The 13,366-nt window shown below is 44.7% G+C and overlaps 2 protein-coding genes across 2 annotated transcripts; both read right to left on the reverse strand.

Annotated features, from left to right (window-relative positions):
- Positions 1-8,252: 8,252 nt before the first annotated feature.
- On the reverse strand, positions 8,253-9,944 carry LOC124310302 (tubulin monoglutamylase TTLL4-like). Its single transcript, XM_046774114.1, has one exon. It carries the CDS (start codon positions 9,942-9,944, stop codon positions 8,253-8,255), a length of 1,692 nt encoding a protein of 563 aa, XP_046630070.1.
- Positions 9,945-10,640: 696 nt separating this feature from the next.
- LOC124310303 (tubulin monoglutamylase TTLL4-like) lies at positions 10,641-12,353 on the reverse strand. Its single transcript, XM_046774115.1, has one exon. It carries the CDS (start codon positions 12,351-12,353, stop codon positions 10,641-10,643), a length of 1,713 nt encoding a protein of 570 aa, XP_046630071.1.
- Positions 12,354-13,366: the final 1,013 nt, after the last annotated feature.

Raw genomic sequence — 13,366 nt, forward strand, 5'->3', positions numbered from 1 at the left:
CGTCAGGTGGTTGGCGCGGGGTGTCTCGGCCTCAAACACCCGTGCTCGTTTCTTCACCCCGCACGCACACCCGCCCCGGAAAATAGACCACTAAGCGCCGCTGCAGTCGCGTTCCAGGCGAGTTAGCCTCCGCGCATGCGCTCTTCGACGCACCCTTGAGTCGCTTCGCCGTTCATCCCCCCCCCCCCCCCCACCTCAACCGCCGCGCCCTCTTCGTGACGAACGGTATTCGTCTCTGATTATGAGCGGGCAACGTGTTGCGCGCATCGTTCCAAAAGGAATTCGCGCAACTACAGGGTATGAAATTTTAATTGTTACTGTGCGGTGAGCCTCGAGGGGATTGAATCGCCAGACTCTGGGACGTGCTCAGTGAACGATGCCTGTTGATCGTAAAAAAAAAAAAACTTGACAGACTCGTCGGATTTTATGCCTTGTAGGTGTGTACACTAGAGATGTTAGATTGAATATTTTTAGGTGATTTCTTTGCAAAATAATACGGCATGAGGGTCAGCTCTCGATACCGAAACACTGAAATATCGAATACGTTGATATTTCTGATCATAAAGTTACTCGAGCTTGATTGCGTGGATTTCCTTGATAGGATGTACTATGTCAAGATATTCGATCAGCATTTTACACACGTGTATTGAATATTCGGCGTTCAGTAGGAATCGGCTTTTTCTTGTGTGAAATTACGGTTTTAACCGAAACAACGGTATTTTGGTATAACGGAAGTAGCGATGGAAAAATTCTTGCGGGAAATCGGTATAGAATTTTCGATACCGAACACCTATATGTATACCAGATTCGAAAATCGCACGATTTCAAACGAATATTTTATCACATGATTTCAAAGCTTTCAGGATATTCAAAAGATCTCAGGAATTTGACGTGATTTAAAAAATTTGTCTCCAGAGGATTTCGTGCGCTTGAATATTATAGTTGAAATTTTGTACGAATTCAATGAATTGTCTTCTTCCGTGTACTTGCAACGCGAGTTAATTGATCGAAGCTACAGTCAGAGAGAGAGGAAGACCCAAGAATGCTGCTACACTGTCTATATCAGTTAGTCATTAGTCGTAGACTATTGTCAATTCTTTGCAGCCTATTTTTATACTTCATCGTTGATTTGGCACTAATTTCGTTTTGCTCTGTTTCGATCCATGAAATCAAAGTTATTCTCTAATTTTTTTTATCTCATTTAAACTTTCACTGGCTTACAACTTATCTACAGATCTATACGAATTTACATTTCGTGTCCTATTTATCCTTTTTACGTGACGTATAAGACTGATCCCATTATAAGCGTCATTTTGAAACGACGTTACGATTCTGGATATGTTTTATTTACCGTCGGCTGATCGCTAATAAATGAATAAGTCAGTGGGCAGTTATAATATTAAGAATAGATTTACTGTGTCAACAGCGAATCTTCAGTTTCGTAAAAAATATCCGAAAATCATGTTATAATACCGTAGCATAGTACAATCATACTTGTTTGATGATAATTATAACAATAACGAAATGGCAATAAACAAAAGACATCATGCAGTAAATTGAAGAAATTTTCTTTGTTGTGCTTATCGCAAGTTCAACTGCAAAGCAACAGGTGGATGAGATTTTATGACCTATTGATCAGAATGCCGGAAACAATATATATGCGACAGGGAAAACTTATGCATGCTAGATTAGTATGAATATGCACAGCTCACGCGATCATTTCATAGGTACACAAACAATAGTAAACACGAAATATATGCGTTTCGATATATACGTATCCAATCACGGATCCTATCAATTATAGACTGTACAATATCGTAAATTAAAGAAATGCAGCACGATGTTTCAACTGAGTCGTTATATCTCATTATCACCTAGGACACCTATATGGATGACGCTATTTTTTCCGCAATCATTGATGCGTAACTGTAAAGAAACAATTAACACGTGACTGATCAATTGATTCTAATACATTGTTTTTGATATCTGCGATGTCCCAGGTGTAACGAAAAACGAAAAGTTCTGAGGTATGACTAATTCAGCTACAAAGTCTGTTGATTTTGTATTGAGTTTTCTCAAGTTTTTACTTACACTTTTGACGATGCGAAAATTTCATTGATTCCAGATGTATAAAAGCTGGTATATTATCGAAATAAATAGCATCAGACAAATTGCAAATGTGCACAACGCTCGCAAGGCACAATTTATGACAAAAACGGGTCGAGGTTTCTGTCAGAATATTACACAGTGGAAGGTGAGTTCCTGACAGATGAGTCAGTGACCTCGAAGAAAGAAGAACGACTGCTGATAGATTGGAATCACGTGTGAGAGAGAGAGAAAAAAAAAGTATTTTGACATACTTAAGATACATTGAAACAGGGTTACATTAAAAGAGTACGTAAGTCCCGAATCACAATGAATTGATTACAATTGCGGCATCGCTAATTACGCTCACCTATAATAACTTCAAGACCATAAACCAAAAAGTATATGAGGAGGTCGCTCGCTTAAGGCGCGGTAAAGTGGAAGAATTAAAATAAACGAGTTACCGTGCATATATAGCATACGAATCAGGAGAATTGTATGCGAAAGAAAAAACGTACGTGTGAAATATGAGGCGTCATGTCGGCTGTTTCGAGCAACGATTCCATGATTGCGTTCACGATTACGAGCTCGTATATACACGTATACCTCTACATAGACTTGCAATTAGACTGTAGATACGTATAACTACTAAATACACGCGATCAGACATAAATATATGTCATACGGTGTTACCCACTGCATACGAATAATGCGAAGTTGACAATCATGGTCTGCTAATTACGTCACTAATACATTTTACACTGTACTTTTCCGATCATCATTATTATTATCAGGATCATTGCCGCTGTTATTCACGTTACTTTTACACATCGTAATAATGTAATTATCAAATAATAATTATCATCGTCCTCGTCACCATGACCGTCGATGCATATTATACCGAGACAATTTCTTGAAACTTGAAAATCAACCGCGCATGCGCGAGTTCGTGCAGGCCGGCCATCCCGAGTTTTCAGCCATCAAACTTTGTTTCTGGCGGCGATGTAGTTGATACGAATTTTCGAAGTTAGAATCTCAAATAATTGAGGCAGTGACTCGGAAAGGTTTGGGGAAGCATTTGTTATCGGGTCTGAAAGTTGATTTTTCAAAGAACGGTCGGAATTTAATACTTGCGCGCTTTGAAAATTTAAACGTACACATTTTGCGTACGTTGGCCCGTCTGCATCGCAGACAAAATTATCGTTGCGGGAAGATTTCGCCGACCAATGAGATTGAATTACTTGGCGCATGCGCAGTTGATTTTCAAATTTCGAGAGATTTTCCCGGTACATATACACGGTATATAAGCCATACACCATGTAGCCTCTCCGATACCTGTACAAAGGAGGCTCGTGCGTTACGATGCATTTATATGGGAATAAAGTGCGTGATAATATCCAGCGACGTCGACGAGGGGTGACGGAGGGGGCGGCGGGGGTGGGGAACACATAAAAACTGTTAAAGAGAATCAAGGTGGCGTGATTCTATGCAGCTAGAAACCCGTCGACATTGTGATTCAAGGGAGGAGATGCACGACACGCCGCGCGGTCTCGCATTGAGCACGTAGTCGCGCGTCTACGTAACGCCCGTTTCTATGCCTGAGCAGGGACGCTGCTTCCGCCGTGAAGATATAAAAGAAAATAAAAGAATACGGATAATATGGTACTTTCGTAATTTCTCTTATTCTTGTATCAAGGGAAAACGGTGAAACCTGGCAGATCGACCGTCGAGTGCCTCCGCACGCGCGAGTTTTGTCCTTTTTTCATGCAGGTTTGCCACCCCAACAACTTGTTGAAATTCTGTAGTTGATGCGAATTCTTACAGGTTAATGGGACATCAACTAGTTGATGTCTACTAGAGATTCGGGAATGCTAGGCAAACTTTATCGCTGACTGACTGACGACCGATGACTGATAGCGAGGCATCGAAACAACGTTGTTTAAATTCGCTATTCGACGCAGGCAATCGATTATGCAATTTCACTTTTCACGTTTCCCAGCATCCAAGCTTTCTGATTGGTTTGCAAAGTTTAGTCAATACATGGTTACAACACATGAAAAATGTGAAAAGTGAAATTACATACTCGACCCCGAGGAGAGTTCCTCGATTAAGTTGGCTACCCTGCTTTCCGGACACAAATATAAATCGCCAAGTACGATCTCGCCGACCAATAGAGCTCAACCATTCCTCGCGCATGCGCGGTCGGTAACTCGGTTTTATATAAATTTCACCGTTTTCTCCCGGTGCGTTAATTAGTAGACTTGCAGACTTGCGCGTTGCACTTATAATAGCCCCCGCATCACTGGAAAGGACCGATCGAGCCGACGTGTAGACCATAAAACGCTCGTTGACTGAGCCGTGCCCCAGGGCTCAAGGTATGGGGGGGGGGCAACGATAGCGTGCCACCGAGCGCACGAGCGTAGCGTGTGTCTCGCGCGAGCTGAAACGCGGTAAGTACAGGCGGTGACAAAACCGAGCGAGCGAGTTTCCTCTCTGCAGGGACTCTAAGGTCATCGGCGGCGCGCAGCCGCGGTTGCTGCGTGCTTTTGCACGCACACGCGTGCCTCGCGTCACATTCGCCGCGAACCTCTCAATTGGCAAACTGCGCGTTCCAACCGACTCCATCCGCGTCGCTATACATATGACGCCTGGCGGAAGAAGAGATGCCGCGGCCGTGGGAACCCGACGCTTTGACTCTTCCCAAAACAAAACGCGGGCGCGGGGCACGCGACGCGCGTATCGTTACGCATACTCGCGCGACTTTTAAAACTCGAAGACGCGCTCGTTACGGACTCACAAGAACGATTCAGAGGTTATTCGTGTAGCCGTGCTACTGCGGAATTCATGCGGACGGGAATCCCCGACAGATTCTCGAATTTATTCTTTCTTCTTTTTGCTCGTCTTGCTTTCGTTGCGTCATTGTTTGTCCACCTTGCGTCGATGACACGCGATTTTTCAATTCTCTTCAAGTTCCGACCTGCACAATTTTTTTCATCATTGTTACATCACAACAGACCTTGCCAAGAAGCGTTATTGAACGTTAATACCAGGGCCGCGCGCGTGATTCACTCGTGTCTTCCCGAAACGATGTATTTTCATTTGCAAACGGCGTTTTTAGACCATTTCAGAATTTTAGTGACACGATGAAAAAAAAAAGATTCAATTACAAATATTGCTGGTTATACAAAGTATAATGCTTGTACGGTAATTCGGAAATCTTTTAAGCGAATGAAAAACATCAGGGAAGCGAGTGACCCATGTGCGTGTTTTACGTGTTCCAAAAAATAGTGCGGGTGACTAGGGTTAATTTATCTGTCTTTCTATATTGAAATTAAATTCAGTTTTCTCATTTTTAACATCTGGGTTGGTGAAAATTATTTTCAAGAAGCACAAGCTCCGTATACTTTGGTTCGCAATCTTCTAAAATCAAAAACCTGTCGACTACAAAATTATTGTAAAAAATCTAAACTTCTGACTCGGCAAACATTTTTGAGAATATTTGCACAAGCCGCCAATATTCGTCTTACAATGAGTTCGTTTCGCCGTGACACGATTCATTGGATCTCGGTGAATGGATGAATTCGGGACGAACCCGTTAATTGGGGGCAAGGAAGTATAAATAAGCATATCGGCGGGCAGCTTCCGAGGTAATGTACTAGCCTGTCCGAGAAGTATATGGGAAACAAAAAACTAAATTGATTGTAAATTACGTACCTCGCAAAGTATCGCGTCAGAACAAAATGGCTCGGGTTAAGCGTCGGACCGTTAATTAAGCAGAGACTAGTTAAAGCATCCGGTCGATTCGAACTTACATTACATACATAACCTGTGTATCTATCAATATGTGTGTATACGTACACGCTGTGAAATGTTGTTTTACAATAACTGTTACCCACTATACAAGACTGCTAATCGAAGTAGACGTTGAGTAACGAAATTTGAGGTCTCGGCGGAACGGATATTGTAACACCGCGTCTCGGTGTAATTAAGCTCGGTTATTCCGACGTAGAGCAGGAAAAATAATATAAAAGGAAACAGGCGATAGCGGCGTCCGTAACGCATTTTTCTCGTTGGTGTTTTTTTTTTGTAATTTTTTCTTTGTCAGAAAAAATAAGGGAGAAATAAATAATGGAAAGTTGGAAAGTTACAATCGACATTGTAGGATTAAACCAATTCATTTTCCGAAAGATTTTTACAACAGCTTTTTTTTATGGGTAAACTACTGTAAAGAAGTGTGTAGAAAAAAAAAACCGTACCTGAGAAGCAAAAATTTTCAACAGGATATTTAATTTTGATAAATCTTTTCGCGACCAACCGTCGTCTCTTCCTCTCCGATGAAGATTTCCAAGTTTGCCAGATCTTCGCAGCGTTTAAATTATATCACTGTGTACACATATATAAAATCTTGGCGGAAGTGATATATTATAGAATAATTAAGATATTACATTCTATATCGGGAATAGAAGAACGGATTGAAATGATTCGACGCAGAAACAGAAAAATACGTGATGTAATGTAAAAAAGAAAAAATAATAAGAAATAAAAAAAAAAAAAAAAACAACCACAACAAATGTCAGGAAACATTCAGCGTTCGAATAAATTGACGAGCTGCAGGTTGTATTTTTATACGAACAGTGACGAGGACGGACAGAGGCGCGCCCGACTGTCCGGCAGGCCTTATTCACTGCTGGACCCTGTGTGTATAGCATAGCAGCCCCCTAGGGTTACATAATACGCTCACATCGGGCTCGTATGAATGAATCCATTCATAAAGCCTGCACTGCCAACGCATACACGAGCTAACGCCGAGCCGAGTCAAGCCGCGCCGAGCCGCGCCGCGCCGCGCCGCGCCGCGCAGTGCGGACACCCAACTCTCAATAAGAAAATATCTCTATTATGTTGTTACAATAACGATATCAATTCATTGACTCGTGACATCTCTCCGCTGCAGCGTGTATACACACCGCATCGTTCATTGTCTTCAAACGACGTTTATAACGCAGGGATTCGGACACACGCTCAATCGCGTTTCATTTATTTATTTATTCATACGTTCGTTTAGTTTAATTACACGAACAGCGAGTGATTTGACTTAGCTCGAAATGCCGATTTTTTCTTGATTTTTTTATCAGGATGACTAAAAAGGGTTTCGCGGAATCGACGACTCGACGAAAACGATATTACTTATGTTTGTGAAAATAAAATACTCGTACCAAATGTAGGAAATACGGTTGGACGTGACACTGATAGCCGGGTGTCTCGGGTAATATTATACGTGATCTGCGGTCGGCTGGTTGTTTCTGGATAATAATTGATATATGATTCTTTAAGTGACGAAACAGATTTAGTAATTGAATTTGAAGGGCGGAAGCGAAGAAATCCGAGCCCCGGTATATATGTATACATACATACCCTATACATGCTTATGTACAGACATGTGTATATTAATATAACGTTTCTAATAAAGTTAAGTTGCGTCTCGTCGACCGTGATAGACACAATAGAGACATTAAACTGTCAGTAAGGATTTATTAATCTCGGCATCAGGCTTTATAGCCGTGAAACTCGATGTTCTTACAAAGGCGGCTGATGTCACTTTATTCCGGCACTACAGAGATTTTATTATATACGCGAAAATAGTATATTATATACTCCTAGAACTTAAAAGTGGTTATTTCTGTACTCCGTCATAGAAACGGGTACTTTGTGTACGGAAACCATGCATGAAGAAAAGCGTAAAACTATAAACTAACTGGTCGGAACTTCACGTGAATACAAGATGAGAATCTCGCTTCATATAATACCGGCTGCGAATCAATTGTATGAATAGTACTGGTTTTCATCTTGATTGACATCTTCAGTTCCTGATTCAATGATGCACCTATTTGAAAATCGAACAGGTCTATCTGCGTCTAGAAAAAAATGTTAAATAACTAAGTCATCGAACTGTGACGTTGCAATTACATGTGTATTCGCATAAACTCACAATCGGTAGGACATATGTGCTTTCTAACAACAAACTTAGAGAACAACAGAAGCTTCGGCAAAGTTTCACAACACTTATCATTGATCGTACCACACGGTTATAGTATATCTGTAAGAAGTACCCAATACGTTGTATAGGAAAAAAAAAAGAAAGAATCACGATGAAAATGTCGTATCCAGTATCATCTGAGATGGTACTTCTTCGCGCACAGACTCCTGAGCAGTTCAATACCCGCCTTCCGATTGTGTCCGTGAGCGATTTCCCAAGCACCAAGGAGCAAATTGTAGTACCTGGGCGCCTCGAAGTACCTGAAATAAGAATGAGTCCCCGGAGTTGGAAAGACCTTGAGGAATTGTCCCAGCCTGGCGACTTCGTCCTCGTAATGAACGAGGCTCCTGACGTCATCAGGAGTGAGATGTTCGAGTATGGAACCGAGTTTGGAGTCTCCGCGTTCCCGCTGGTACATGAACTGCATCTGTTTCCGCTTCTCCTTGGAGCTTAGCGGCTTCTCAGTGGCTCGGAAGTCCTGATAAAAGAAGCCAAGGTCGCGACGTTCGGCCATTTTGCGGAGAACAGGAGGCGGCACGCGGTATCCAACCAGGTTCAGAACGTCTCTGACGAGATGACCTTTCACCCCAACGTCAAGAGGGGATGGGGCGTGCAAAGAGGGCGAAATGTTCACCTCGAGTAGCCAGGGCTTCAGGTTCTCGTCGATGAGGATGTCGAACCCGAGGAGCTCGAAGCAGTTGTGTTTAGACCCGGGCGCGAGATGCACCCTCGAAAAGCAGTGGACCGAACTTTCGCCCGAGATAACGGCCTTGACTACTATGTCGTGGATTTTCGTTCGCAGACCGTCGACGTCGACTTGCTGCGCCCTGAGATACCGCCACAGACACTTCAGCGCCCATTTGTGCCCCTTTGGCTGGTCCATCGAGTCGTTGCTCACGTAGTCCATCGACTCCTTGTTCACGCTGTAGTTTGTCAAGTGGATGAACTTGTTGGTCAGACTAACGTCGGCGCGGTCGTACCTCGCGCTCGCGAACCTGACCAGCCCTTCGGAGTAGACGTAGATCTTGAGCGGATCGAAATCGGTGATGAGGGCGTAAATCCGCAGGTCGAACTTCGAGTCGTTTATCAGTTTCGGTCTTGAGAGGTACTGCTGGACCACCGTGAAGCTCTGCGTTCGCGGAATCTGGGTCCACCGGCTTACCACGGAGACTCCTCGGCCTCTGGAGGAGGCCGGTGGCTTTAAGATCCATTTGTTCCTGGGCTTGTTCGACTCCCAGACTCGTCGCAGCTGATCGAAATCCGTAGGCAGGACGAAGGTCCGTGGGATAAAGGCGAAGCACCGTTTGCCGAACCTCGCCCGCAACCTGCTGATGTTCTTCCAGAGTCGGTCCTTGTGTCCGATTTCGTAAGTGCCTGGGAAGTGGTTCATCTTCTGGTGCCGCTTCAGCATCTTGTAGCAGAACGTGTACTTGCACTCGCTCCACGTCCCGCACCAGTCTTCGGTCCCCAGCACCAAACGATACCCTGAGCTTTCGACCGTCTTCCTCACTATCCACGGCGTCGATGTTCCCACCTCCCAGGTCAGATGCTCCGATATCTCCTTTGGAAAGGAATCCTTAGGGAAGATCTTCTTGCCGTCGTGGAGTTGGAATATCACGTAGGGTGCCACGTGAGGAAACAGGCTTTTACGTAGAGGAAACCAGCTTTCGCGTAGCGGAGACGTCGACTTCTTCGATCTCCGTTTTGCCGAAAGGATCAATGTTTTCGTCACGTCTTTGTAGATGAACGGTTTCTCACTGAACATGTCTTCGTAACAAGATGATACGTATCCACCCTTCATTTCCGTTGACGTTATTCGTACCATTGTGAACGAATTAGATCACCCTGTCACACTCGAAATTTTGACTTGTCACTAGTTTTTAATTTATCAACGACAATTTCTTGTCCTTGCCATTTTTATCTCCCGTTTTCTTATCCGATTTACGAGGTTAGACGGATCACCGAATCGATCGATCTCAGCTAGCTTCAGGTGATTCAAGGTGTCAGTGCTTGTCCGAAGGGGGAAAAACACCAACAATAAACTTCTCTGAATAGCCACTGGCGCTTTCTTGTCAGAACTTATACACGTGTGAAAGTAATATATTTGAGAGGTGTGTATTGTGGCACGTGTGTTACCGATAAATACATGTGTGCGATCATTTGCACAGAGTTTCTCACACAAAATACACGCTCGCTGAGTTATTACACCTCATGAATTATGCATCCGCGATAACTTCTATCTCGCTCCCGCCGCTCGATAAAATACGAGGCATGTGGAATAGTAGTTGATAACTGGTTTGTTGCTCGCTTCAACAAACTCACAAGATATGCACTCCATGGTCAAGTCCGGAGCGCGTTATGCAGCCGCGATAAGGTGTCGCAACAATAACGCAGTATGTTTGCATTTACGTAGGGTGATTCGACATTTATTCATCTACAAACTTCATCTTACATCGGTTGAATAATTGTACATCGGAAAACTTTGCTTGCACAAACGGAGAGCCACGAGGATGATTTCGCTTCACAGTACACTCTGCAATTCTGCCTGATTCTTCAAGTCACCCAGATGACGTTTTTCCCTGCACAATTTCTGTAGCCTCGACAATCCCTCCGCTTTGTTGGGCCAGTAAGTTTCTTCCCAGGCGTCAAGGAGCTTGTTGTAATACCTCAGCTTGTCGAAGAACTTATGATACCTGTGCGAGCTTCTCGTTGGAAATATCTTCTCGAAGCCACCAACCTGGGTCGCCTCATCCTCGTATCTGATCAGCCGCCTAACGTCGTCTGGCGTTAGGGTGGCGAGAATCGACTCGAGGTAATCCTGTCTGACTTCAACCACAGCGAATTTCTCATGTTTGTCCTTCTCGTCCTGAGTGAGAGTCGTCGCGTAAAGACGATGGTCATGGCAAATCGGGGACTGACCGTACCTCTCGGTTAGTAACTTGACTTCTGCGTCCGGAATGGTGTCCGGTATCTGGAATCCAACGATGTTCAGAACGTCTCTGGCCAGCTCGCCCTTCACTATGGAACACAAGGGAGTGTCGGGGTCCATCGATGGGTAGTTGTTAACCTCGAGAAGCCAGGGCCTGAGGTTCTCATCTAGCATGACATCGAAGCCGAGAAGCTGGAAGGCGTTGTAGGGTGATGGAAGGGCGGCGTTGGAGCTCCGAACGATCACCGACTCCGCGGATACGATGGTCTTGACAACGATGTCCTTGATCTTCTCCCAGAGTCTGGGTACGTCGACGCGTTGTCTGCTGGCCAAGTGAGCCCAGAGACTGTTGAGGGACCACATGTTGCCCTTACACTTGTCGATGCTGTCGTTGGATCTGAAGGTGGGGCTGGACTTGTTAACCGAGGTATTTGTGAGGTGCATGAACCTGTCGTAAAGGTGGTGGACGTCGTCGACGTACTTGGCCGTCGCGAACCGAACCAACCCTTCGGAGTAGAGGTAGACCAGAAGGGGGTCCACGCTGGTGATAAGGGCGTAAAGTCGTATGTCGAATTTCACGCCATAGATGAGCCGCGGCGGCCTTACGTACCGCTGAACGACCAAGGGGCAGCGCTTCGGGATGTCGGACCACCTCGAGACGACGCGAATCCCGTTCCCAGCGCACCCGGACGGCGGTTTGGTGATCCAGATCCCTCCGTTACGTTCGAAGAACTTTTGAAATCGTCTCTTGTCCTCGGGAAAAACGTACGTAGTCGGGGTGAAGTTGAACTCCGATTTACCGAACCGCTGCATCATCCTGCTCAGGTTTTTCCACAGTCTATCCTTCCGGCAGATTTCAATAGTTCCCGGGAAGTGATTCACCTTCTGAAATGTCTTCAACGCCTTGATCTGCATTACCGGCAGAGGCGCGCCCCAGCTTCCCATCCATTTTTCGCTCTTTCTTATCACGTTGAAACCCGAGTTTGTCACCGTTCTGCGGACCATTTGCGGCATGAAACGAAGCGCGCACCGCCACTGCATGTGATTTGTTATTTCAGCCGGCAGTCCATACGGCATCTTCACGCTGTACAAGTGGAATATCACGTAAGGTGGCACGTGGGCGAAGAGGCTCTTTCGCATCGGTAACTTCCAGCTTTTATCACCGTCGCCGTCCAGCTTGATCAGCTTCTTCGGTTGACTCGGTATCAAGTCCACCAGTTCGATGTACGCGTACCTTGCATCGTCCCCCACGCCTCCCCAATCTTTCAACTTTCCGCCTTCGGTTTCGGTCGAGACCGATTTCATCTCTGTCAAATTGCACGGAAAATTTACACTGCTGTATCTATTAACGCCTAGAAATTCATGATTAATGACCTTGTGCTTTACATTAATTTTGGTTACAGAGAATTTAGTATTATTTATCACATGCCGAAAAATTTTTTTGTAAAGAGCTTCGCTCCTCGGACGGATGATCCGTATCCACGAAAGTGAACTTGTCCACTCATCGTAGTCGATTTTTTTTTTTTTTCAACTGACACGTAACCACGCGATTAACTTCTCGCGACTTTTATCGATAAACCGAAATATTCAAGCATACACGATGGTGTAATAGTGCAAAACAGATCGTCAGTACGTCGGTAATTATTCTAATTTAGGCATGAATAGCATTAACGATGTCGTGTGCTTTTACTCCGGTGTATACATACAAGTCTGACCGGTCCAATAGAGATTTCGTCTCATTCCGGAGAATAGGAATGAATAATTCCTCGACACGACGTGTCACGAGCTAAACCGAAGGTTTCGACTACCTCGGCAGGGAATGGAAGAGATAAGAATTAATCTGGAGGGCGAATGACGTGCCTCGTCATAACTCGGAGACTGTGCATAACGAGTTTCGAGTAAGTTGCATCAGTCCGTACGATCGAGTTGGACGGAGAATTTTCGAAAGAGTTTACCAACCAGCGCGATGTTTATCGTTTGTCTATTATACCCGGACAGCGGACTCGTTTGATCCGGTACCCATGCACCTTATACCCGGTCGTTCAGCATCATCAACACCAAAGTGACCGGTCGGTTGAACAAAACCAGCTGGCCGTGTACGGGCGGCAGAGATTTTCCGCTTCATTCCCAAATTGGAATGAATATCGCCCGATGAATAGAACCCATTAAAGGCTCGACTGAACATCAACGTCTACTCAATGCTTCGCTCACACGTGTGAATCGCCATGCAAGTCATGTCAATGCCTCGTGCAGTATTGGCATCACTTATCGTTCTCGGTAAATAACTGTTATTACCGACACCGCTTACTTTATCCGAA

This window comes from Neodiprion virginianus, chromosome 1, assembly GCF_021901495.1.
Source record: "Neodiprion virginianus isolate iyNeoVirg1 chromosome 1, iyNeoVirg1.1, whole genome shotgun sequence".
Lineage (NCBI taxonomy): Eukaryota > Metazoa > Arthropoda > Insecta > Hymenoptera > Diprionidae > Neodiprion > Neodiprion virginianus.

Excerpts from the sequence above, each read along its gene's own strand:
- LOC124310302 (XM_046774114.1), bottom strand. The coding sequence starts at position 9,944 with ATGGTACGAATAACGTCAACGGAAATGAAGGGTGGATACGTATCATCT.
- LOC124310303 (XM_046774115.1), bottom strand. The coding sequence starts at position 12,353 with ATGAAATCGGTCTCGACCGAAACCGAAGGCGGAAAGTTGAAAGATTGG.